At 53.2% G+C, this 23,728-nt stretch overlaps 4 protein-coding genes across 5 annotated transcripts in view; 1 reads left to right on the top strand and 3 right to left on the bottom strand.

The window, feature by feature from the left end:
- The first annotated feature begins 4,725 nt into the window (after positions 1 to 4,725).
- Positions 4,726 to 13,231, top strand: nvy (CBFA2/RUNX1 partner transcriptional co-repressor nervy). Its single transcript, XM_017901724.1, has 8 exons — positions 4,726 to 5,332; positions 7,963 to 8,221; positions 8,405 to 8,609; positions 9,147 to 9,293; positions 10,569 to 10,852; positions 11,648 to 12,363; positions 12,448 to 12,740; positions 12,813 to 13,231. The coding sequence occupies exons 1-8, from the start codon at positions 4,732 to 4,734 to the stop codon at positions 13,068 to 13,070; spliced, it is 2,763 nt and encodes a 920-aa protein (XP_017757213.1). The 5' UTR covers positions 4,726 to 4,731; the 3' UTR covers positions 13,071 to 13,231.
- A 3-nt stretch (positions 13,232 to 13,234) lies between these two features.
- On the bottom strand, positions 13,235 to 16,382 carry LOC108548666 (nucleolar protein 9). The gene has a single exon (XM_017901719.1). It carries the CDS (start codon positions 16,325 to 16,327, stop codon positions 14,516 to 14,518), a length of 1,812 nt encoding a protein of 603 aa, XP_017757208.1. The 5' UTR covers positions 16,328 to 16,382; the 3' UTR covers positions 13,235 to 14,515.
- A 212-nt stretch (positions 16,383 to 16,594) lies between these two features.
- The window catches only part of LOC108548664 (anaphase-promoting complex subunit 11), a 10,048-nt gene continuing 2,914 nt past the window's right edge, over positions 16,595 to 23,728 (bottom strand). The window contains exons 2-3 of one of the 2 annotated variants that reach the window (XM_017901715.1): positions 19,122 to 19,365; positions 16,595 to 17,813 (exon numbers count right to left, since the gene is read on the bottom strand). In XM_017901715.1, coding sequence (XP_017757204.1) covers positions 17,529 to 17,813; positions 19,122 to 19,346 — 510 coding nt within the window. In that variant the 5' untranslated portion in view covers positions 19,347 to 19,365 and the 3' untranslated portion in view covers positions 16,595 to 17,528. Of the gene's footprint in view, positions 17,814 to 19,121; positions 19,366 to 23,728 lie in introns of those variants that run through there. The other variant, XM_017901714.1, reaches the window with a different exon arrangement.
- On the bottom strand, positions 19,913 to 22,206 carry LOC108548663 (uncharacterized). The gene has a single exon (XM_017901713.1). It carries the CDS (start codon positions 21,176 to 21,178, stop codon positions 19,913 to 19,915), a length of 1,266 nt encoding a protein of 421 aa, XP_017757202.1. The 5' UTR covers positions 21,179 to 22,206.

Below are 23,728 nucleotides of genomic sequence, written 5' to 3'. Positions count from 1 at the left end.
GAGAGAGAGAGAGAGAGAGAGAGAGAGAGAGAGAGAGAGAGAGAGGAAGAGGGATATATCTGTACGCGCATACGCGTATAAATGTGGTTGGCGTGGGAGCGGAGGACGACGGGGAAACGTGGCCGTGAACGAGGAGCAAAGCGATCTCGCCGGCGCGAGCGAATACTCGGGGAGACACGCGTAGCGGAAGATGCCGCGAAGGATGGTGGATCGGGATCGGGATCGGTATCTATCCAAGGACGGATGGCACGCGAGTGACACGCGGTGCGGAGAGCTAGCGAACCGGAAAGACACGGCGCACGAACACGGCGCGGCGAGAATAAGAGGAGAAGGGAAGCGGCGAGGATGGCGAGCTATTTCTCAGCTTCACCCGCAGAGGTTTTCTTCGCGAGAATATATCGACGCGTCACGAGCAAACTGGCCCGTTTACGATATCCACGCGTATATACGTATATCGAGCGTTCCTCGCGTCTCGATTCGCGCGAGCTCCGATTCCGTTTTCTCCGCTACCGTTCCCGTTTCGTCCTTTCCTCTCGATCCGTCGCGCGTCCGACTCGCCAAGCGATCGCGTCGCGTTGCACCGCGTTCCCGCCTGTTCCCGCTTGTTCCCGCCTGTTTCCGCCTGTTCCCGCTTCATCCCGCGTGCTCCTTCCGCCCGTTTCCGCCCGTTCCCGCCTGTTCCCGGCTTGTTGTTTCGGTGGTCCAGGGTGGATGGAAGAATTACCGGTGCAGCCTCGGAGCGAGCAGAGGTTGCGTGGTAGAGGTTGCAAGCCACCACCTCTCTTCCTCGTTCTCCGCCGGTCCGCGCCGTTCTTCCAGTTCTCCGACGAGACGTTCAGTCGGCTACCGACAGCCGTCCGTGCTTCGCGTTCCTTCGTGTCGCGCACGCCTCGCGTTCTTCTCGTCCGCCAAATTTTACCCTTTCTCTCTCTCTCTCTTTCCCTCTCTTTTTCTCTCATCGTCGTTTCACCGCGTGATCGCGTATCGCATCTTCCTTCGCGTACGTTGGCGATCGTCGAAGAGAGTATCCCGACGCGGTTGTCATTCGCGATTCGCGGCTCGGATGCGCGATGAAACGCGAGACCGTGGTCGCCGTGGCCGCCGCCGCCGCCGTCGTCGTCGTCGTGCTCGCAGTAGCGCGCCGATCGCCACGATCTCGCTAGATCTGTCGGCGATTGACGGTGAAACCTTTCGATCGAGAAATCTCCTACCGGTCCGTGCTCCGCGTCCCATTGGATTTGCTTTCGGAGTTGCCTCGGACTGGACATATCGGAAGACCGATCGGAGGACCGATCGAAGAGCCGGAGGTAGGCATACTACCCTTTTCTCTCTCTCTCTTTCTCTCTCTCTCTCTCTACCTTTTCATCCGACTCGATTCCGCGCGATGCGTTCGACGTTGGTCCAAGAGGGTGAAATGTATCGAAATATCTAGCGACATCGCGATCGAGAGACAGAGAAAAGGAGCAGGGACTCGGGGCGAAGAGGAAAAAGACGATGTCCGGAAGGCGGTAAGAATGGTCGCGTGCGCGCACGTGTGCGTGTGTGCCTCTCGAGAAAAGGAAGAAGGAAATAGAGAAAGTTCGAAAGGCGACCAGTGGCTAGTCGAAGGCGGTTCTACTCGCGCAGCGGCCGGATGCGTAGATCAGGACCAATGCGTAAGAAGCACCGACAGGTGCATCGTTTCGCACGACGTTCGCCGATAATCGGTAGCGCTCGTTAAATGGAAACGCGCGGTAACTCTCGCCGATCGTAACCATCGAAACGTCGCGTTGAACTATCGCGAAGATCGCTACCGATCGGTCCTTTAGACCCGTCACGAACGCGAGCGGACGACACGATCGATCGATCGATCTCGTCGAGATGGTGGTGGTAGTGGTGGTGATGGTGGTGATGGTGGTGGTGGTGGTGGCGGCGGCGATGGTGAAGGTGGTGGTGGTGGCGAACACGGAAGCGTGTACGGTGGCGTGTGCGTGCATACGTTGCGACGCGAGACACGCGCTACCGTTGGCTCGCTATACTCTCATCTCAAGTATTATATCGATTAACTGTTGGCAACAGAAGCGAGGCAAAGGAAAGCTCGTCGGAGGGTGGCATGGCTTTGGCTTTCCTATATTATTAATCTTGCGCGCACTCTCTCGATCTCTCCTCCCGCTTTTCTCCGTTTCTCCTCACCTTTCCTTCTCCCCTCGCTCCAACCTAACCGTACGTTCTCTTTGCGCCCGCTTGATAAACCTGCCATACGTGACAGGCAACGAGTCGGTCAGGTGTCGCGGGCAGCTTCCGCGTTTCCAAAGAGAATCGACGCTCCCGAGTATATAGATATATCGCGTTATCGTTGGTATCGGTGGAGATTCGGAGAGTCGAGATCGAGGAGGCGGAAAATCGGCCAGGATCGGCCATAACCCGAGTACCGGATAGGTGGGCAAACGCGACGAGCGAAACGTCAAATGCCGAGCGAAACGCGAAGCGTGTCTGCTCGTGACATGTTCGTAACTCGCGCGATAACCGGGTGGAAGCAACGCGACCGGTTGTTCCCGTCGCGATTGCTCGGATGGCGAAAACGGTCGTGGCGAGCTGCTGCTGGGAAAAGTGGGACGAAGAGTGGAAGAAGAGGGCCAAGAGGATAAACGGACGAGGCGATCGGAAAGGGGGTGGACGCGAGCTCGGGAGCGGGCGTCGCGATCGGCGGCGAGGAAGAAGACGCACGGTGGCTGTGCGTGACATTTTCGTAACGAAAGCGAGCGAAACGCGCGTATGCTCGGGGTACGGTAGACATCTGGTCCGGTTGCCCGGTTGGCTCCACTCGACACTGCCTCTCGGCTGCTGCCCGTTCTAATATTGGAAATTGCGTCTCCACCCGCGCGCGCTCGCGCGCGCATCACCGATCTCCACTCCGACCAGCCACCGTACCATGTGCAGGACATATGTATAAACATAAGCCCGGTCTGCCGCGACGGTGAAGTCGTCTCCTTCGAAACGTGCTCGCGATCGATCCGTACGCGTATTATACTCTCCGAGCTTTTCGTCCTCTCTCTCTTTCCTCGAAAGGGAAGAAGAACGGGACACGAGTCCGAGAACGAAGCGGTTCGAGGTTCGATCGAGGGAAAAAAGCGTATACGTAGGTATCCCCGTGCGCGCAACGCAGCTGCGCGCAATTACGCCACGGCGTAGTAGAGCCGCGGATTTCCTGCCACGGCACGTATATCGTTTCCCGGCGACTCCGCGCTCTCTTGTTTGCTTAACTAAGCGTCTTAACGAATTGCCGCGGACGCGCGTCTACTACCCCCGTGCTGGCCCGAGTCGACTCGTTTCGCGCACTTTCCCCTGCTCTCTCCTCTCACTCTCTCTCTCTCTCTGCTCCGCTTTGCTCTGCCTCTCGATCGATGCTGCTCGATGGCCGTCGAAAACTCGACGCGAGGATATCGGGACACTCGCGACAACCGGGTCGCGTAAATTGCCGACATCTGTAACAACGGAATAGAGAGGAGGAGATGGACCGCGATGGCGATTAAAATGATCGAAGCCATCTGTCGCGATAGAGGTCGAGACCCGTCGCGCGACCGCGTCTCGAGATCCATCGACGATCGATCGACCACGCGATTCTTTCCTCGACGCGCCTCGACCCGGCCGTCGGCGTTCACGGCAATCCACGGCAATCCACGGCAATCCATGGCTATCGACGGCAATCGACGCAAGGTGGCCGAACTTAAATAAATCGTAAAGCTGTACGCGCCACTCGCCAAACGTCCCCGTCGCCCCGCGTCGCTCGTTACGGTCAACGCGAAAATTAATCCGGATAATTACTTTGCCGCGACGCTTAAAAAGTTTGTCGAGAGACGTTAAAGCGCGAAGCTCCAATCGTCGCCGTCGCGTTAATTTCGATGAAATTCTACGCCGTAAAAGCTGCTCCGTTCCTAATTCGCGCTATTCGCCCGACGACGATCGCGATCGAGATCTGGATTAGCAGGAATAAACGACGAGTATTTCCCAGCTAAGAACGTCGCCCGTTTCTCGGTCCAAACGAACGACTCGTTTGCATTTCGCGTTAATAACGAGACCCCGCGCCACCCCGAAGGCACCCCTTGCCAGACCCGTGCGCCGATCGAATAAATATCTCTCTCTTTCTCTCTTTTCCATTCCGATTCGTCCTACCTTTCTCGCGAAATCTCGTCCGTGACGCCTACGCGAGTCGTCGCGCCACGGCTCGCGGATATTCCCTCTGGAACTCGAAAGAGACGACGATCCGGACGAGTGTCCGCGAGAACGAACGAGCGTTCGGGGAACGACGAAAGGGTTTTCGCATTAATCGTCACGCGAGGCCGTTTAATTATTTGGATATTCAGGACGAATCGGTGAATCGAGATGGATCCTGCTCGGTTTCGTAAAACTGCCGCCCGGTCCGGTTCCATTAAAATCAGTCATCGGTATGCGCGGCCGGCTGCTGGTCGCCGAGCACGTACGCGAAATATGCGACCGCGCCGGGGCAATCGCAAAATGGAATCGATCAAATACGAATCGTGGTCGGGCGCGATCACACCCGTCTATATCTTTTGCTCCGCTTCGCCCTCCGATTCCAGCCGCTTTGCCGAGCGCGACCATCAACGCGCGCGCGCGCGCGCCTAGATAGAACGCTTCACCTTTCCGCTTTCGATAAGAATAAACGAGCGCGTGCGAAGGGAGAGTGTGGCGTATCAATGGATCGCATGTTGAACAGGCAAGGACTACGAGAGCATGAAGGTGGAGGGTGTAATGGCGAACAACGCTCTGCTGCATAAGGCGAAGGTGAAGGAAGAGGCGAAGGAATACCGCGCTTACCAGCTATCGTCGGGAGCATCGTCGGCTGCCTCGAACATCACCGTTGCTACCGTTACTACCGCCACGACGATAACCGTCACTGCGACGACGTCCACGTCGCCGGCAACTGCAGCGGCCATCATCGCGACAACGACCACGACCACGACCACGACGACCACCGCGACGGCGACCACGACGAGCACGCCGACCACCTCGACGACCACCGCGACCACGATCTCGACGTCTACACCCGCGACGACGCCGCCGACGACCACGATGACGACCACGACGACGACGACGACGACGACGACGACGACGACGTCGACACCGACGCCGACGGGAATGGCAGCGAGCATCGCAGCGTCAACCGGACCTAGCACGATCGTCGGAGATAGTAACGGCGCGACGTCCACGACCACCGCAACTCTGCACCATCAACCCTCCGGCGTCGTTTGTCGACTATCGATGCCAGCGTCTTCCGCCCACGTCAACGCTGATTCCTTTCCCGTCGATCTCGACCTCAAGACCAAGGTCAAGGGTGCGTTTCTTTTTCTTTTCCTCTCTCGTTTCGCGCGATATCCTCGCGACTCGTTGGCGAGAAAAGGTGCTGCTCGGGTGTTACGCGCGATCACGGGCGAAAGCGTGTTTCGAGCGTTGGCGCGAGAACGTTGGGGTTAGCTGTGGGCGCGTGGAACGTTAGTTCGGGATATCGTATAGGGGTACCCGTATATCTAGTCCGCGACTGTGCTTTCGTCCGAATCGTACGTTCGGGCTGAACGGGTTATCTGGCAGACGGGCTCGAGCCCGCAGCTACTTTGGAAATAGGGCTGGCGAAAAAAGGTCGCGCGTCGCTTCTCTCTCGTCAAAGGCCCAGCCGTCGTCGTTCGTCCGTACGGGATTCCCTTTCGCCTCGTCTCTGCCGTTCGTCGTCCGATCGAAATCGTGGAAATCGTGGAAATCGTGGAAATCGCGAAAATCGATAGAGCGCCGGCGGCACGGAAACGAAAAGCGTAGACACGGGAGGAAGGAGAAGGCGGGAAGCGAGAAAAAGGGTAGATCGGGAGCAAGTGTGCGGCGGGGAGCACGTGCACGGGAAGTAGCGGAGATGTATGTGCGATCGCGGAACGGTCGACGGGGGTTGGCGAAACTCCTGCGAGCAGTCAGTCAAGCCGAGTGGTTGGTTGGTTGGCCTCGGTGTGCGTCGGTTAGGTCGGTTCGTGCACCGGCTGACTGCCTGGACCAGACGCGATAAGGCACGTCCGACACTTCCAGCGGGATTCTGCTCCAGGCTGATATCATATCCGGTATACCGTTGGCATCCCCGACGTTGCCGTTCGAGGTATTTCGCGATAGTCGCCCGTACCACGCCTCGCGTTCGTTCGCTCGCTCCTTCCGTCCTTCCTCCCTACCTTCGTTTCCGCCTTCCTTTGCTTCCTCGCACCCTTCTCTCCTTTCGGATATGCTTACGACGTAGAACGAGAACGAGCCGCATCTATCTTTCTTTTCGACCGACACCACCATCGCCATCCTCGACGTCGCCGCCGCCACCATCGCCGCTTCTTCCATTTACTCGCGCTCGAGTTTTAAACCCCACGACCTCTCCCCCGCTTCGTCAACCACGCGATTCGCTCTTCTCGAGGTAAACTTTACAGGCATTCGCGACTCTCTCCCTCTCCCTTTCTCTATCGAACGTCGAGGGCTCCGATTTTCAAGAATATTCGGTAGACGATGCGCGGCTGACGTCGCGGAAAGGAAGCTCGAGAAACGAAAAGGAACGTGGGATAAGGTGCCGAAAGGGATGAACGAGAGCCAAGAGAAAGGAAAGAAGAGAGAGAGAGCGAGAGAGAAAGGGAGGCAGGAGAGGCGAATAGGGGAGCATGGGGTGCGGCTAGGAAGGGATTGCGATCAAAGCCATCTGTTGCATTGTCCCGGCAATTAGGAGGCGACAGCTGAGTCCCAGCGTACTTACTTCCACCCAGGGACTCTCAGCCGAGTGGAGCACGTGCGCTTTATCGATCTCTCTTGGTGGTGCTCGTGGAACGGTCGTCTACGAAGACAACGAACCGCTTGCACGCTGCTCCTCGCGTGTGTTCCAGGTGCTGTCGAGGCCGCTGTCGCCGCCGTCGCCGCCGTCGCCGTCGTCGTCGCGAGGTACGCGTTTCCCGGAACGGCCTCTGTCGTCCGACTAACCGATAACTCCCCTGTCTCTTCCATTCTCGCTCTCTCCACCGACTTTTTTTTTTTCTTTTCCAACGCGCTGTCTCCTCTGCTCCGCCGTCTACTAGTCCAGAGAAAAGGACGGAAGCAGGAAGAATTTTCGATCGGGTGGTTTTGGGCGGGGCGATATCGCGAGCCGGATTTGCGATCGATTCCGTCGTGGCGCGACGACCGTAAGGTGCGTCGCGGCAGTTTACCGCGAGAGTTCGGATACAGGTAATTAGCTCTCGGCTCGGCGACGTCAGGTGGCGGTGACACGGTACTTGCCGCGTTTGCCAACCGCTCGGCCCAACGGCAGCGATTCGAAAGAAACGGTTGGTCGGCTGGATAGGAAATCGGCATGCGTCGGTAAACGAGACGAAAGTGGTTGGGCGAAACGCGGGACGCTGGTCGTATAACTTTTCGTTATTGGCATACGTGTACCATGGCGGCGTTTTGGCCACGCATGCCACGAGGCCGGAGGCATTCCGCGAGATAACGCGCGGAACACGGAATGGGAACAAGGCAAGGTGGATGACACGGCCCGTAATTGCATGTTATCCGCTGCACCCACGCACAGAGCACACGGTTGACGCGCATCTGTGCCTCGCGCACCGCTGCGACCGTGTGCACGCGAGCGCGGGCGTGCGCGCGCGCGCGCGCGCGTGTGTGTGTGCGCGCCTATCAACGCGTTTGTAAACGAGTGGCCGATTCGCCTGCCCGTTTCACGTGGTTCGTGGTTGACGGCTCCCCGGATGTGCCGGGCACAAAGGACGTTTGCGGCGACCCCCCGTCCCTTTCCCGCTAGCTTAAACGCTCTTTCGACTTTACCGAAACGAATCGTACTTTTCCCTTTGATCGCGTGCCCTCTCCTCTTCCGCGTAAACCCACCACCCATCCCTGGCCCCGATACTTTTCGCTTCGCGGAACCCTTCTTCGCTCGCGATCCAACGCGAATCTTCGTTGTTTCAGCTGTAAGCTCCGCGACCAGAGACAAATCCTCGCGAGAAGATGCTCAACCGGAGGTCCATTCGCCGTCCTCTCATCGGCAAAGAATCTTCACCGCGGCACCGTCGACCACCGTCGTCATCGGGCAACACCAATCGAACAAACAGGGCAACAACGGGAACCGAGCCGAGTACAAAGCGACGACCGGTTGCTCGGCCTCCTCCGACAGCGGTAGCCCTTTGCCGTCGCATTACCTCAAGCCCGAATCGGAGGACGCGTCCGGATCCGGAGGCACCGGTGCCGGTGGCGGTGCTGGCACTGGCACTGGCACTGGCAGTGTGGCTAGTGGCACCGGTGGAAGTGGTAACGGGAATCCCGGAACCGCGGCCAACTGCAGAACGGAAGAGCAAAACGATGTATCTGCACCGTCGAACAGCACCACCACCACCACCACCTCCTCCGCCACCGCCACCGCCACCGCCGCCGCCACCACCACCACCACCACCACCACCACCGCCGCCGTCGTCACCACCACCGGCAACAGATGCATCGCCGGCGTTTTCGCCGGTCACGGTGAGCTCAAGAGCGTGCTCGGTACTGTCGTGAAATTTGCCACGGGCATCTCTCCTGACACCGGCGACACCGTGCTTACCCTGGTGTTGGCGCTTCTGGTAAATCCACGACACATCTTCTTTTCCTCGCTTCTTTGTCCTCCTATCGCTTCGGCTGCCGCCATCTTCGCGATCCAACCACCGCGTTTTCCATCGGACCACGGCTACTGTTCGCGCGTTACACGGATATTTTCTCTTCTTTTCTTTTTCTTTCTTCTCTTTCTTCTTTCCTCTTCTTTCCGCCTCTCCTCTTGAGCGAAACTGCCGTTTTAACTAGGAAACGCAAAGACGAGACGAATCCCGGGGGGGGGGGCGGCGGGGGGAAACGATAGGAAATATTCAAAGTACGTACGCGGCGTATAACGTCATCGCGTGTACCGAGCTCGCGTGCGTTGCAGAAACGTGACATCTGGTATCCGTGCTTGACCGTAAACGATCGTGGCACGTGACAGACGTTGAAATCACCCTGCCGTTCCTCGCTGTCTTTCCGGCCAGCCTCGAAATTTCCGCCACCAGCCTACGATAACCCTTTAATCTCGAAATTTCGCGAATATCCCGTCAACGTTTCGCTGGTCAATCGAGATTCGTCCTTTGCAGAGCGGCAGCATGACCGCGGAGGAGTTTCACACGGCCTTGCAGGAAGCGACCAACTATTCCCTCAAGGGCTTCGTGTTGCCCCACCTGAAGCAGCAGTTACCCTCGTTGCAGAGGGATTTGAGCAATGCCGCCAGATCGAGTAACCAGGTGGGTATTCGATTCGGTGTTTGGAATTGGCGGTGCTCGAAGATGGTCGCTCGACGAAGAAAATCGCGAGGAGAGTAGATTACGCGCCAACGTTCATCCGTTGCCTGTGCACCGATATAGATTAGAGTTATATCACACACGCGCTCGTTAAACTTTGTACAACGAAGACCGTGGAGAGGAAACGCGTTCGGGAGTAGCGAGTAAAATCAACAGAACCCGGGCTGACCGGCTGTCGACCTGTTTTAATTTCCCAGGCTACTTCGCGACTCGTGGGCGGGGGCATGCCAGCCTGTTTCACGGAAAGATAGATGATGGAACGAATCGAACGAAGAGAGCCGCGTGACTCTTGCTTTCTCCCATTTCGCTTCATCGCCTTCCGCCTACTCTCTTCGTACTTTTACCTTTCTTCGCTTCCACGTCGAAATTCGCGGACGATCCGCGAAGAAAGCGGCGTCGCGACGATAAAGGAAGCAAAGTGTCGCGAGTAGGATTAGGAACGCAAAGGGGATTCGATATTCTCGGGAGGAAGTATAAAGTTCGATTCGAAGAATTAATAGAAGACTCTTTGGGTCGTGCTACTGCTTCCAGCTGCTGCCTGTCTCGCGAGACGGTGAAAAGAAAAAGAAGAGGACGCGAGGCGAGGAGGAATAGGGGGTAGGTGGGTGGAAGGCGAAAGGATGGAAAATATGGGGAAGAGGGGAGAGGAACGAATCGCGGCGCGGTAACGAATTGCAAATTAATAGGAAGGATTTACATTTCTCGAGGTAGCTAGAGCGGTAAAGGATGGAAAGATGGGGGTGGTGGTGGTGGTGGTGGTGGCGGCGGCGGCGAGGGCGAAATTCCTTGGCACAGGCGCCACCCTTTCGCTCGGTTCCTCTGCCCGTGTCGGGCGAAAGCGTAGATTCGCTCGGCGAGCGAGTAGTAGGCTACGCTGCTTCGCGCACCGATCGAACCTACGCGTACACGCGATTACGCGCTTAACTTGCCCAATCGATGATCGCTAATTGGAAGTCGCGAGAGCGAGAAAGTAACCGACGCGAAACAAACCGAGGACTATTCCGTATTACGGAATGGTATTACGAGCGACGAATGGCAGCTCGCCGAGCGAGAACCGTCACCTGGGTACTTGGATTTCGAGAGTCGCGACGGGCGGTAAACACGGGAAAGTATCGAAGGATCAGAACCCGATCGAATCGACCATCTCGATCGCGAGTCCACGGCCGTCGAATAACAATCGGAAAATCATCATGTCTTTCTTTTTTTCTTCCCCGACAGAGTTGCGCACAATTCTTGCGATCGAACGAAGCAGCGGTGCTGGAGGCCGTCGGCCTGATGGCCGCGGCGGAGCAGGTCGAGATCTTCGGGGAGCACGCCGGTAACGGAATAGGAAGCGGGAACGGTGGCAATCAGTGCTCCTCCGCTCATTACGGTATACGATCGAATTCTAATCCCGGTGTTGGCGGCGCCATTCAGCACACCAACAACGCCACGGCCGGTTTCCACCATTATTCCAGCGGCACGTCGTCGCACGCACCGAAACGACGCGCCTCCGACACGCCGTGAGTCGATTACGCGTGCTTTCCACGAATTCGTGGAAACGCCATTCTTTCCCGCATTTCTCGATGCGAGAGGAAAACCCGCGACGAGAACGATCGCGGACGTGTATCGGAAAGGCGTAAATCGCGAGGGCGGGCAACGCGACACGACCGCGCGCCTGATCTTTGTCCGTCTATAACGATAATTCAAGCGTAGAAAACGCCACGCACCTGCGCGTACACGCGTGCGTAGTATATTTGCCAAGCCGCAAATGTGCCGGCGTACCGGAAGAATTTTTGGCCACGAGCCTGCGTTTCTCGCGGGCATATTTACCCGAGCCGACGGAAACGGGATGACCCGCTCGCAGCTTCGCCGATCGAGCGATTAATTCGATCCGTATGCGCGGAGGAGGTCGGTATTTCCGCTGAAAATGGGATACGCTCGGATCGGGTTGAGAAAGGGGCGCCGACGCGAATCCGAAGGCGACAAAACGCGACGCGCGCGTTGGCAATGCCAGCCTGGCCTCCTCTCGATATGTCTGCCGGTGACGTTTCCATATATCATCGGGGTACCACCTTTCTCCAACACCCTGACCGTCCTACTCGCGCCAAGACCCTTCCGCTATTCTCTCTCTACCCTTCGACTACCGACAAACTTGCCTCGAGTACCTATCGGCGTCCTGCTAATGCAGGTCCACCTTCTCGTCGTCGCGCTCCGTCCTGTCTAATAACGCGCAATCGCTACGTCACGCGTCCGATCTTTCCCCCTTTCGTTCCAGCCTCGCTCTATTTTTACTCTGCTCCGTCGAAATATCGCAGGTATTACGAGAACAGTGCCACGCTTCTCGAGGACGTTCCCGTCTACGGGAAGAGACTGACCAATCCGTGGAGTCATCACCATCCGCCGCAACCGCAATCGCAACAACAGCAATCCGCCGAGGCTTCCTCCCCTTATTGTTGGTATCATCCGCTCCATTCGTCGAGCGGATCGATTCAAAGTCTCGGACATCGGCATGCTCACGCTCATAGTCACGCTCACGGCCACGCTCACGGTCATGGTCACGGTCATGGTCACGGAGACGGTTCCAGTTCCATACCGCCTAGTTCCGTGCAAATGAATCAGATGAACGCCTTCTCCGGCTCTCATCACTTGGCCCGACAGCAGCAACAGCAAATGAGTCACGTTCAAACGCAGAACGGCAGCCTGGACGACGAATGGAAGAACATTCACATGATGCTAAACTGTATCCTCGGTATGGTGGAGAAGACGAAGAAAGCTTTGACCATCCTGCAGACACGGGGTTGCTTCGGGGCAGCAACGTCTGCGCCACCCTTGGCCACCGGCAATGCCATACCAGCCCAGAACGGCGGCAGCACCGCCAATGCCAACAATCCATCCTCGACCAACAACGGTTCTCAAGTGGAATCGTCGACGGGCGATCGCGAAGGTAGCTTGAAACGATTGTCCGGGGAGATCGTTGCTCAGACTATCAGGGCGATCGAGGATAAAATGGCCGAAGTGAAGAGGAAAGACGGTTGGTCCCTTTCTTGCTTATTATTTTTTTTTTTTCATTTCTCTTTCTCGAAATTTATCCACGTTTTTTCCGCGTTCGTTACAGAGGAAGCCGTGAAGAGAGCCGTGATGGCGGAAGTGCAACGCGCGATGCGAGTGGCTGTGGCCGAGTCCAGGGCGAACGAGCGTTTACGAGTACATCGAATGCTCGACGTCCCCTTGACTCAGAGAAATCACGGTGCTCTACGACAAGGACCGTACCTTCGAGTTCACGGTAACCATGGACCAGTGGACGGGAATGCTAGAACCGTCGCGACCCCGACCAACACCGTTTCCAACTCGATCGCGTCCACCAGCGAGGACGAGAAGGACTCTCAATTGCAAACCGTCTCGGGTTCCGTGAGTACAGTTCACACCATCGTGTTCTCGCTGTTTTCTTCCGTTCTTTGCATCGTCGCAATCCGTTTGCAGAGTTGTTGGAACTGCGGCAGACCGGCCCTGGAGACTTGCGGTGGCTGTGGAATCGCTCGGTATTGCGGTTCCTTTTGTCAGCACCGAGACTGGGAGGCCGGCGGTCATCATGCCACGTGCAACAATCCTCCACCGCGCGAACCTCGAAGATCCGCGTCGCGTAGCCCTCCGAGAGTGGTTACCGGAGCGTTGTCCAGCGTCAACGAGGCAAACATCGTCGCGCCGATACCGGCCAGCGCGGCGACCAAAGGAAAGTGACATTACGACGGCAGCTATTCTCGTGTCCGACGATTATTCGCTAGACCGGTCCGATACGATTCGCGTTGACGCTCCTCGTCCACGGTACACCTCCTCTCTTTCTCTCTCTCTCTCTCTCTCTCTCTCTCTCTCTCTCGAATCATACATCTTCTGCACCTTCTCGACTGTCTTCGCGGTCCTATGCTTTCCGACCACGCTCGCGGCACGCCGTGTGCAACCTGGTTGTGTTTCTCTTTCGAAAGCTCGTGCTCTAGCGCATCGATGGTGTACATATTCCCGAGGCTCATTCGTCCGTGCACACCGACGGTGACATTGTCCGACTATAGAGATTCCTTGAATATTTGAATATCTACGAATGTAAAGTTACGGGAACAGTACGCGTAAGACGAATTATCGTCCTCTCCGACCGTAGTTGTAACCGTTCGTCGAATTTCTTCCTTAGGATAGTACGTGTAACGGTTCGTTGTATTGCTATTTGATCGAAGCGACAAAGTAGAGATATAAATCATATAACGTGTATATTTTTCGGATCGTAGATGTGGTTCGAATAAGAAACGATCGCTGCTTACCATTACGATTATCGAATGTAAAAATAACGCTGATTCTTTTGCTGTATGCTCGATACGCTCGTACGACGAAGCTGCGAGGAGGAATCAAAGGACAGACCAAGTAATGCCGCCCAAGCAAACGATCCGATAAACGTGCTTTTTATCGTACAAAGTTGTCCATGATAACGAATACGATTACAGAAATATTAATACATGTTATACGCTCTCTAGCTCTCTACGAACAAGTAACGCGAAGAAACCTTTATCCGCGTTGTAACGTGCAGGTTATCGCGTTAATCGAGGTATTTCACTTTTTATCCAGATATAGGTTTATCATCCCGCAAAAACGTCGTTTACTCGCGTGTTATAAAGAGAAACTCGCTACGAGACGCGAGAGACGTTTCGTGTACGATGTAACGCGTTCCAGTTTTTCTCTTCTCCGTTGAAATTGAAATTCGCGTATTATAACTGTTACCGTGTAAACAAGCATGCTGTATCGATCTTTTTCCTAGTCAATTCGTAGATTAATACGACCGCAACGAAGAACGCGACGGTAAGCGGTCACGACGTTTTATTTTATACGCGTCACGTTGTATGCACGCTGGTATACGTTTACGAGTCTAGTCATTCTCATCGAGAAATAAAACGAGTTTATCGGTCGTGCGCGTTAGGAGACTTTGCTCAAATCTAGACTACGAATCGTTGTATGTTTTTCTAGCTATATTACGTTGCAGGGATGTATGATGGATTCTATAGATTGTATTTATGAATTAACGAAATACATGATTATTCTGTGTCATAATGCTTAAAGAACGACCGTTCGCATCGATCTCTTTTCTATACGCTTTAAGACGCACGCATGCGTGTATCTTATGTACGCAACGTGTCATACAAAACTCATCGTTTTCCCTTCGTCGTCTGGTCCCCTATTATGTTCGCGAAAAGAGCTCTCGTTTTGTCTTCTTTTCCCAACGCTTCCGTCCAATCCTGCTTATTTCTCGCAAACAGCGGAACGTTCAACTTGTTCCACATGATCTGTCCAGATTTCGTCGAACGCAAAGACTCGCCGACTTCTGTCAATTCCTCCATGATCAAAGTTTTCTGTTTCACATGCGCCCACTGCCATACTCTGTCCAAGCTTCTAGAACCGTGTGTACTGCGGGCCAATCGCGCCCAGTATCCCTTCAACTTCTTCGTCAGCTTTTCCCTGCTTTTCTCCCCGATGTATTTGCTGTCCATAAAAGCGTCCAAGATGCGACTGCCTCTCGGATCTTCCAACAGCTGCACTAGTTCTTCTCCATCTGTCTCTAACAAGGAATTAACCATCTTTATAGGTTTATTGAACTTGAGAATAGCCTGTACTATAAGACTTCCGTGTAGACTGATCAAAGGTTTCGAATCGCTTTCCTCATTTTTCTCCAAACTCTCCAGCTGCTCGGGTGTTCTTAGGCCGGCTATGCACGCCATCGTACGATTTTGTTTCTCGTTTCCCTCGCAGTGCAGACTTTTCAAAAGTTCCACCACGAACGCACCCTGTTTCGTTTGCAATCTCAAGCACGCGTTGGCTACGCTGGCCAAGACACCGGTGTAACCCTTATCCAGAATTTCAGGTAGAAACGTGCAAATTTCTTCGTACATCTCTTCAAACTCTTCTTTAACGTTACAATGATCCAATAGCCGCTGTACGCTAAAGTTTGCGCTCTGCATCAAGGATAATCGTTTCAAATTACCCGAAAAGTATTCTTGGTAAATTTTATACAAAGATTTTCGATCCGCTGCCGACAAGCATACTTCCAGCAACCTGATCGAACTTTCCGCGTCAAAGATATTCGACAATTGCTGCTCCGTCCCAGGTTTAAAACACTCGTTCGTAATTCTTTTAACGTACGCCTGCACCATCTCTGGAAACGTATCTTGCAGAGAGTGCAAAGCGCTTTGCAATAATCCAGATGTAAGCTCGTCCTGGCCAAACTCTAAAAATTGAGGCCATTTGTATAATCTGTTGCACGTTTGGGACAACAAGTCTTTGTACTCTTGTACCACTGGTCGTCGTTCACCGAATACCAGCTTCTTCCTATCTCTATTGTCAGGCTTATCGATCAGACCACCGAGACATTCGATGACTGTTCTCAAAAGATGATTCGCATACGTATCGAATATAAATTCCTCGATGTTGTTGATAAAATATTTACTCATGTTCAACACGATGTTATTGTAAGATTCTATTTCCGACTCCTTAACCTCTATACGAGCATCCGTATCTTCCTCTGTGCATGACTCGGAACGTTTGCTTCTATTTCCTCTGTCGGCGCAAATCACTAAGATCTTTTGTAAAACGTGGCTGGCAAATTTGTCGTTACTAAGTGGTCGCAAAGAAGATTTAAAAGCAGCGACTAACCTCTCGATGGTTTCCAAATTCGCGTATTTTAAAAGCGAATCCAATATCCTGGATCCAACTTGATTCCTCGCGTATTCGAGTTCGTGGCCAGCAGTTTGGGCGTACACGTTATTCGCAAATATCAATTTCTCCTCGGCTGTGGGAAAATCGCTTTTCATTAACTCCAATATACGTACCATGTACTGATACGTCTCGGCGTCTACCTCGGATCCGTGATTTCTTTGGCGCGCGAATTTCTTTGCCATCTGAATTTGCGATCGCTTCTTCTTTCTCTTTTTGCCTCTTTCGTCGTTCCCATGATCGTTGGCCATCGTCCGAAATAACGTTCAGACTTCACGCGAAGCAACGTATACATAACCTCTTCGTTTTGACGCGTACACGTGAAGGTGCAACGTAGCCAGCGCCATCGGCGGCTAAAATCTCAACTCGTGGATCGATAACGAAATCGCGCGCGTAAAAGTGGGTAATTGTTGATACCAAGAGGTAAAGAAACGTCGTAAATCGTGTTACGTTTAAAACATAAAAAGAATTTAATTTCGTCGACAACGTTGTCGTGTTGCATTAAAATTACATTGTACTTTTTCGTTCTTCCCTTTATTTTACACACTCGAATTAATCTACATAAATCTTTATATAAGTCGTATCGTGATTCGAAGATTCTTATCGTCTGGCTCATCAGTGCGTTTGTCCGTATTTCAACAAGAAAGAAAACTCTGTAATGGACGTAATAGTGGAGAAATATGGAAGAGACAAGAACTTCCGAATGCGGTTCTTTGGATCTCACTAGCCGTTTCTCGTGCCTTAGGCTCGGATCTTTTTCAAATGTCTCCCAACCAATGATTGCGGATAAATCTCGATTAGCGCAAACGAATATCTATCGTAGTTAATCAAAGGCCCCTTCGACTGCTATCACAAATAGAGAAAAAGAGCGTGTTGAACTAAAAATAGTTCTCATCGAGGACAATAAACTTTTTCCTTACCTAATAGGAAATGTATATATACATATGCGTGTGTGTGTGTGTGTGTGTGTGTGTTTGTTGTTTATTTGTGTGTGTGTGTATATATATATATAAAGAGAAAGAGGATCGTTGTTTTCTTGGATTGACATTGATAGTTTCGTAAGCCAACGAATGGTATGCGTTTTTAAATAACTAATCCTCCATAAAAGTGACGCGTTGCACGGTTTTGCAGCAATCTATGAAGCGATCGACTGCAATTGGAAAAACATTTTCGAATCGTAGAATTTCCGATGTTCTCGCATTGAAATGTAATGTTACAGGTACCTTCGAGCATCAACAAGTTTTTCATAACGATGCGTTAGATTACATTCTAAAAAACTTCGTTCGGACACTTGTACAGGTAGAATCGACCGCATCGGTTATTACCGAATCCCCGATCCGATTTCTACTAATTCCTTAAACAAGATCTTTTATTTGCTATAACGCGTAGAAATTTACGACCAATTAGTCGAGTGAGGCGACTTAGAATACGAATAGTTTGAAGTTGTACGCGTCAAACAGCTCCGTATTCCTCGCTGGATGGTGACTCGTCGCTGGGGGGTGGCCTGGGCGGTCTTGGTGGCCTAGGTGGTCTGTGCAAGTGTACACCAGGCGCCGGTCTTCTGGGAGGTGGTGGAGGATGAGTTCCGTAAGAGGTGTCGTCTCCTTCTTCGCTGCTGGGTGAAGGAGAAGGTGCTCTGTCTTCTTGTTCTTGCAGAAGTTGTCGAAATTCTTGAATAGATTCGTTCAAGGACCAAAGTTGAGCGAGCAAAGAGAGATCCAGTTGCCGAAGTCCAAACTGTAAAGCAACATTCGTTCACGTTTCAGATTTTTCCCTTTTGTTACGAGAGTTATAGGGTTAACGATTGCGAGTTTGTCGTATACGCGAACGTACAGGAAAGACGTTTCAACTGATAAACAGATAACGCGTATATAGCGATACCGCGGTTTATACTGCGTATATATGGAAGAACATAATGGCCTGACGCAACGCGATGAAACTATCGAAACATTTCGCGAGGTACGTTCGAAAGCAATGGGGATTGTTTGTCAGCCGACAAACGAACGTCGCATTCACTTTTAGCATGCGGTTGCCAAGGTAAGCGCTAGAGTTTGAAACTTACGGACTGAAACGGTGTATTTCCAAGAGAGTAGCAACTCGCTAGCCGTGGGAACGAAGGAAGAGGGAGTTAGATAGGAGGCGCAAAATGAGAATGAGAATGGGAATGGGAATGGGAATGAGAGGTGTCGGCGTACCAAGAAGGAAGGTAGAGAAAAAGAGGGAAAACGAGTAGAGGTAGGAAGGAACGAAGGTGAAAGAGAGCGGCCAGAAAAAGGAGGGCGAAGAGGGGAGTCACGCCTGAGGGAATGCAGCGTGGGAGCGGCTGTGCCAGTTCGCTTCGTGTCTGGATTGACTATTAAACTATTAGCCTAACTTTCCAGCCAACTATGTTTTCAGCGGCAACCGATATTTATCGTACGTCATAGCTCGAATATCGGATTGTACGCGATCGCATAAACGACACAGACTATCATCGCGTTGCTCCAATTGTTTGCTGTCAATCGCGTTTATTGAGAAAAAGGAAGGGAAAGAAAAGAGGAAAGAGAGAGAAAGGAAGAAAGGAGAAAAGGAATAAAGTTTATCCGCAGCGCAACGGATGTCACAACGGACGGACGTTGGTTTCTCGAGAGAAGAGCCCACGCCTCGAATACATATTCATTGTTCTTTGCGATGGTATACGCGCACAATCGAGTCCCAAGGTAACGGATCTCGTAGGAAAGAACGAGAATGCCCGGAAAATGTCCGCGCTACAATGGTTTCCATTCGTGTTACAAAGCTCGAGTTCTCGCGGCCAACACGCGATCGATGACGTTCCGATCATTTTGACCTCACATCCGCAAAAACCTTGCATCGTGACTAGCAGATCCGTGGAATTTTCCTACCGACTCGTAAATAAGTGCGTAGAGCCGACAGGAAAGCGAGTGACTAAGACTAAACTGACAGCGTTCGTTGACAATTATCTTTACGTTAGATTCTACCTAACGGCAGAAATGGTTCGACACTAGCGGAACAAGGACACGATGCCAAGAAATTTTTAGCAATCACCATTTCTCTTCTCAGTATAGCCAGTTGCGTATCCAACGTGGTAAGCTGTCTGGCAGGTGGCGATGGCCTGGACGACGATTGGATCGAAGTTTTACCGCCTCTTTGCGTTTTACTGGAAGATCTAGTAGGCGGTGGTGGTGGCTCGCAACCCTCGCCTCGTCCACCGCTTAAATTGAATCCACTGAGACTTCTCGGTAAAGGTGGTAGACCTTGCAGGGAAGACATGGCGATCCTCTCTTGTATGCTGAAAAATACGAAAGTTGCATTCGATGAACGAAAATAGAATGGAATGATCCGGAACACCGTTCCTACATCGTTATTTATTCGCATAGTTTCCCGAATCGTAAATAACCCGTTGCTTTCGAAACGAGCGTTGAAATGTATTAAAAAATCGCGTTTTTCGCGACGTTTTACGCGACCTTTTTCTCGACGATTCGAAACCGCGATTTCAACAACGATCTTCCCTCGTGGCAAAACGATGTTCGTTCGACATGGCGGATAGCGTTGGGCTGTACACGTTTCGACGTCGGTGTTTCGCGTGAACGGCGACGAAGTGGGTTAGCAGGTAAAGGAAATTAGAAACGGGAGGATACTTTGATATTGCGCGGAGAAAAAGGAAACTATAAAGCGCATCCGGCGTGCTGTATATTCTTCCGTCTCGTTGCTCGTTTTGTCACGCGATTAAATCGTTATGGCAAACGGCGTATCGCGTGGTAAAGTAAAAAATTATCCGACATGGAGATAATTTATCGCGTTTCGAGCTTAGAACGAAGCGCATTCCGATCGAGAGACTACCTCGGAACATTAAGGTCGCCGAATTTCTCGTTCGGGTAACGATCGAGTCCGTTGACTCGATTTCCGTCGATAACATCGCCCTCTTCGCCGGACAGTCTGATCTGCGTGGAGGAATAATGCACGCCGGCTTCCAACCAATCCTGCCGATGAATGTTGTCGTGGTCGTTGTCGTTGTTGTCATTTTCGTTGCCTTTATCCTTGCGATGATCGCCGTGGTAGTCGCAGACGTCGCCGCGATTGTCCGGCTCATCGTTGGACGTAGCCTTACGGTCCGACTCGTCGATAACAACTACGGTGGCACGGTCAACGTCCGAAACCGGAGGTTGCTTGCCGCAGGAATTTTCGCTGCACGACCGATTATCCGCGTTGTTCTTCGTCGTATCTCGATACTTGAACAGACTGGATCTCTGAGTAGGCATCGGTCGCATCGGAGCATCGATCTTCTTCGTCGCGGTTCTCTCCGCGCACTGAGTCTTTTTCTCCGTAAAGTTGCAGCACGATCCCGATTTTTCTATCACCGATTCCGAGCTAGCGCGACATTGCGCGTCGTCCACGACGGATACCTTGGACTCGACGATCGTCGAAAGTTTCGCGGTGTCGTCGTCGTCGTCGCCGGTGCCTTGGTCTTCGTGATCGACGTCGACGTCGCCGTGGCGATCCAACGGCTCCCTGGTGGAAGAAATCGGTGATTCGGATCTCGCGTTCTCGGTGACCGGTAATCTCTCACCGGTGGTTAGACCGTTGATGACGGAGGACGAACGATCGTCTTGTTGACGCGATATGGAAGAAGGTGAGACGTCACCGATGACGGCGTTCGGTTCACTGGAATTTCCCCGATGTTCCTGATCGGTCGCGGTGGTTCGGTGCCGTCTTTCCCGCGGATTTCCACGCCGGTCGTCCTCGTCCACGCGCCTTTCACTCGCGGCCCGAGGAACGGGTTCGCCGCCGCCGCCGCCGCGACTCTTGGCGACGAGACGAGTCGGGTGATCGTCATGATCGCTGCTCTCGTTGCAGGTTTCCTTCGGTAGCGACTCTTTGATCGACTCGTAGATGACCGTTCGTCCAGCGGCCGGACACACCTGTTGCCGATTGTTGGATCGTTCTCGATCGGATCGCCACGGTTTCGTGTTGGGCGGCGGCGGGGCCTGTCTAGTCGGACACGGTGGCCTTGGAGATCTTTTAAGGGCCTCTGCGACCACCTGCCGACTCGGCCGTGGTGGCACCGGTGGTGGGTGAGGTCTCTGCGTCGCTGCCAATTGCATTTTATTCGCCTTGTCTATCACCGAACCCACACTCTACACCGCTAACGTCCGTCCCACGTTAAACATGCTTCGATTTTACCCAAACGCACTGCCTTTTCCGCCAATCCAGGTCATTCGCGATTATCTTTCTTTCCGTACTTGTCGCATCTCTATCTATCGCGATAAACGCGATTCGCGATTTCACCTACGAAACACTGCTCGCTTCGACGGATCGCGATTAACCGACGTCGTGGTCAACCTCGTCACCCAAGTTAAGTCATCGCTGGAAATTAAGCGACCAAACTGCCAGTCGAATGTCCTTCGTCGAGCCTTTACGAATCCATCGATGACCACGATTTTCGCCACGCGATCAACAACGTTGACACGACTCGGAAGCAGATGCACCATCACCGATCCAGCTACGTTTACCCATAATTTCTCTTCCACTCCAATTTTACTCCATTTATTCTGCACGAGCGTGCCGCTCTCGTCGCTTCTCTCGTCGCTTCTCTCGTCGCTTCTCTCGTCGCTTCCACGTCGTTCCTCGCCTTCCACGGAAATATCGTTATCGCGAAACCAGGCAAGATATCGCTTCGCTCTTTTCCTCTTCCTCCTACCACTCATACACGCGGCGACGCTGTTGTTTGTTTCTTTGGAATGCACCGACGCGTGAACGATCGAAAAATTAGCACCAACCGGATCACGCGACACGACCCTTGCCGTGAGTCACGGTCTCGCGAGAAATCACTGATTCGATTCGCGGAACACGCGACATTTTCCAAGACGCTGGATCATTCAAACGCGAAACAAGCGCGAAACGTTGCCGCGATGTGAAACGAGTGGAGGCGAGTGGTGGCGAGTGGAGGCGAGTGGAGGCGAGTAGAGGCGAGTGGTGGCGAGTGGCGGCGAAGAGCGGCGCAGTAATGCGGGGTGCGGTGAAGCGAGGTGAAGCGAGGAGAGGCTAGGTGAGGTGAGCCGAACTGAGGTGAGTCGCGGAGCGGCGAGGTGAGGAGGGTCGAGGAGAGGTACGGGGAGGCGAGGGGAGGCGAGGAGAGGCGAGGTAGAGCAAGGTGAGGCGAGGTGAGATGAGGTGCAGCGAGACAAGGCGAGTCGACACGTTAGACCGGCGAAGAGACTCGGTTGAAGAAACTCGGTGCGCGATATACTCGATCCGCTATCGTCTCTATCCTATGTTCCCTGACCCCCTTCCCCTCTTTCGCTCGACGAGTGGTCCACCGCGGTAGCGCGTCCTATGCTCCGTTTCTCTCTGTTACCCGCTGAACGGACGGCCGCTAACTGACTTCGCGATTCCACAAACATCCTTCGCATTCGAGAGACCACGTGACGGAGCTCGAGCTCTAGCCCGAGTTCTCGAGGCATCAGGTAGGCGCAGTGGACATGGTACGCCGAGCCTTTGCGCCTACCACTCTCGACCGCGTATATGCGCCTGTATATACACGACGGTGCACCGGTGTTGGCAGCCAGCAAAAGGACATGCCGGAGAAACTGTCAGAGTTCGCAGCGGCTCCACCATGCTCCACCATTATTCCGTCCTACCGAATTTTCCCAATACCGCAACCACGGCTTTCGCAACTCCTACTTTGTCTCCTTTATTTCTTTGAATTCTCTTCCTTCTCCAATTGTCCGAGTCACGGGGACGAGGAGCGTCGCTCGAGTGTATTCCAAGTGTCTCGAATCCGTCGCTATTCACGACCGAGCGAATCAACCGTCGTTCGTCTCTGCGTGTGCGTTCGTGCGTGTGCGTTTGTGCGTGTAGCGTACAGGATAGAAAGAGAGAGAGAAAGAGAGTAGGGGAATCGGCCGGTGAGATTTGGGGAGCAGGGGCTGAAGTAGGAGGGAGTATAAAAAGCAGGGCGAGAGATACGAGATAGTGTGTGCGTGCGTGCGTGCGCGCGCGCGCGATTGCGCGTAGCACGCAAGTAAAACGCGAACGAAAAGACACGAGCGCGAACGATAGGAGCGAGAAGGATGAATAAGGTAAACGATATAGCTGCGAAGAGTATAACGGAGCGAGGGAAACGAGCGCGGAAAGAAGTAATTGCGAATAGAGAGAGAAAGAGAGAGAGGTACGTCGGACCTTTATCAAAGTATCGGAGAAGAGAGAGAGAGAGAGAGAGAGAGAGAGAGAGAGAGAGAGAGAGCCAGCGATGAATGGGAACCATGTACGTTGCGTTGGCAAGAAGCAGGACGAAGCGTACGTGCACGAGTTTCGTAATCGTTCCGTTGCAGATCGACGGAAACACGGGTGTCCCGAATGCAACGTCTCTTGTTCGAGCAAGGTGCGAAGACGCGGTTAAAGTTCCAAGGAAAACTGCTAACGCGTACAGTAGAAACGAAAACGAGAAAAGGGAAAGGACGAGTAGGGCCTCCTCGGCTGATTCGTCACGGACTAACTCGCCGAATGACGGATGTCCGCTGTTTTTCTTTGCTCGATTTTCAAGAAGATTATACGCTCGAAGGATACGCGACGATATTACGTTTCCGCTACTCGATGCTACTCCGAAACCGCTGAGCCAAGCAACGGTTTCGTTTCGGTTTTATCGAAACGAC

Source organism: Eufriesea mexicana, unplaced genomic scaffold (assembly GCF_001483705.2).
Source record: "Eufriesea mexicana isolate 0111107269 unplaced genomic scaffold, ASM148370v2 scaffold1723, whole genome shotgun sequence".
Lineage (NCBI taxonomy): Eukaryota > Metazoa > Arthropoda > Insecta > Hymenoptera > Apidae > Eufriesea > Eufriesea mexicana.
The sequence above is the reverse complement of the archived record's forward strand: the minus strand, read 5'-3'. Positions and strand labels throughout refer to the sequence as shown.